General features: G+C 41.7%; 1 protein-coding gene across 1 annotated transcript in view; it reads right to left on the bottom strand.

Annotated features, from left to right (window-relative positions):
- Window positions 1-115: 115 nt before the first annotated feature.
- LOC107578586 (protein EFR3 homolog B-like) overlaps window positions 116-1,715 on the bottom strand; it is a gene marked incomplete at both ends in the record, with an annotated part of 5,310 nt that continues 3,710 nt past the window's right edge. The window contains 4 exons of the mRNA XM_016264531.1: window positions 116-243; window positions 610-677; window positions 819-947; window positions 1,203-1,440. Of these exons, the coding sequence (XP_016120017.1) occupies window positions 116-243; window positions 610-677; window positions 819-947; window positions 1,203-1,440 (563 nt within the window). The remainder of the gene's footprint in view (window positions 244-609; window positions 678-818; window positions 948-1,202; window positions 1,441-1,715) is intronic.

Consider the following 1,715-nt stretch of genomic DNA (forward strand, 5'->3'; position numbering starts at 1 on the left):
ACATTTAAATGTAAAATGCCCTCACTGTATGTGTCTAATGACACATAACTGTATTTCAAAAATACGACAGGACATCCAGTTTCAATGTATTTAAAGCTCAGGCTGAGGGTCAGACCTGTGATCTGTGGGATGTATGGAGTGGCCAGTCTCTCTGTGTTGTATCCGCTGCCGCCCAGAATCTCTGCTATCTTAGTCTGCACAAACAGCACCTCTCCCTCCACCTTCTCCAGCTTCTCTGGGATCCTGAAAGAGAAAGAGGCTAAAGATATTCTTCAGCTTTATATGGGTACACTTTTCCGAGGTAGTAGAAACCAGACGGATAAGAGATCTCTGAATGTTTTGTGGGTTTAATGCCTTACATAACCATTTGCTCAGCACATCACAGCTGAAAATGTCCCAAGGATGATCTTATTGTGAACTGAAAGACACTGAACTGACTAGAAACTGTACAGTATGTTCTCTACCCAGTACATACGTTTGTAAGAACTGAGACAGAACTAAGCATTTCTGTTGGTTTATTAGTGTGAACCACGGCAGAAAAGCAGTTTCTCTCATAATGGTGAAAAGAACATTATGGTAGTTTGAACAGTCTATGTAAGTGTTGCTTACTTTGAGCTCTCAACAAGAACATCCTCTGGCAGCAGGAAAGGGACGAGTTTCTTTCTTGACTCAATCACCTGTGGGGAAAAAACAGACAGACAGATAGATAAATCTATAGATACAGTAGATAGATTCACAGACAGACAGATAAATGGATCGATGGAAGGACCGACGGACAGACAGACGGGCAGGCAGACAGACAGACAGATAGGTCTCACCTCATGGACATGTTGGCAGAAGGTAGGCACAGTGGTCAGCTGACAGATGAGGTTCAGGTACACAGCTGACAGAGCGTGGATGGCACAGCGGGCATATACAGGAAGAGCCTCTTCAGTCAAGGCCAGGTCCTGAGGAAGAGGACGCATCAGGGGAAATGAAAAAAGGCTGAGAACTATTGTTATTGTACTCTTATTGTACTGACATAATGTAAGTTAGTGAGTACTTGAGCATAATGCAAAGAGATGCCGACGTAAAGGTCGACTTGTGTTAGGTTTGAAAATATATATTAATTAACATATATCATTTTGCTGACCCTATGTGTCCACTGGCATATTTATTCAGCCCCACAGCCATGTACATATCACAGAGGTGAGAGAAATGACCTGTAATGCCAAAGCCAGTCGGATCAGGTCCACCACCACCTCCTCATTGGCCAGCTCCACACAGATCAACCCCAGCAGCGTATAAAGAGACTCAAAATGCAGCTGGACGCTGCTCTCCTCTTTGCAGGCTAGGTAAATGTGGCGGTATAGCCTCTGGCTGTGTTTCTTCATGAACAGGTTATCCTGCCTTGAGCACTTGTCTACTTTCAGCTTCAGTACTGAGATATCTGAGATAATTCTGTTGAAAACAATAGTAAAATGCACTGTAGAATCTTTTGTCAGGTAACTCTCAGGGACCTACTGTAGCAAAACATACTGTAGCAAAACACTTTGTGCAATTAAATAATATCAATTTTTAAAACGTATATAAGATCAATTCATACAGTGAAATGTATGGTAGCAAGAAATACATTTTTAACCAATAACTAACCAAAAGCTTTTATAAGCATGGTATTACAATATGTGACCCTGGGTATATTTGTAGCAATAGCCAAAAAAACATTGTATGGGTCA

The sequence above is a fragment of the Sinocyclocheilus grahami genome, unplaced genomic scaffold (assembly GCF_001515645.1).
Source record: "Sinocyclocheilus grahami isolate Dianchi unplaced genomic scaffold, SAMN03320097.WGS_v1.1 scaffold11017.1, whole genome shotgun sequence".
Classification (NCBI taxonomy): Eukaryota; Metazoa; Chordata; class Actinopteri; order Cypriniformes; family Cyprinidae; genus Sinocyclocheilus; species Sinocyclocheilus grahami.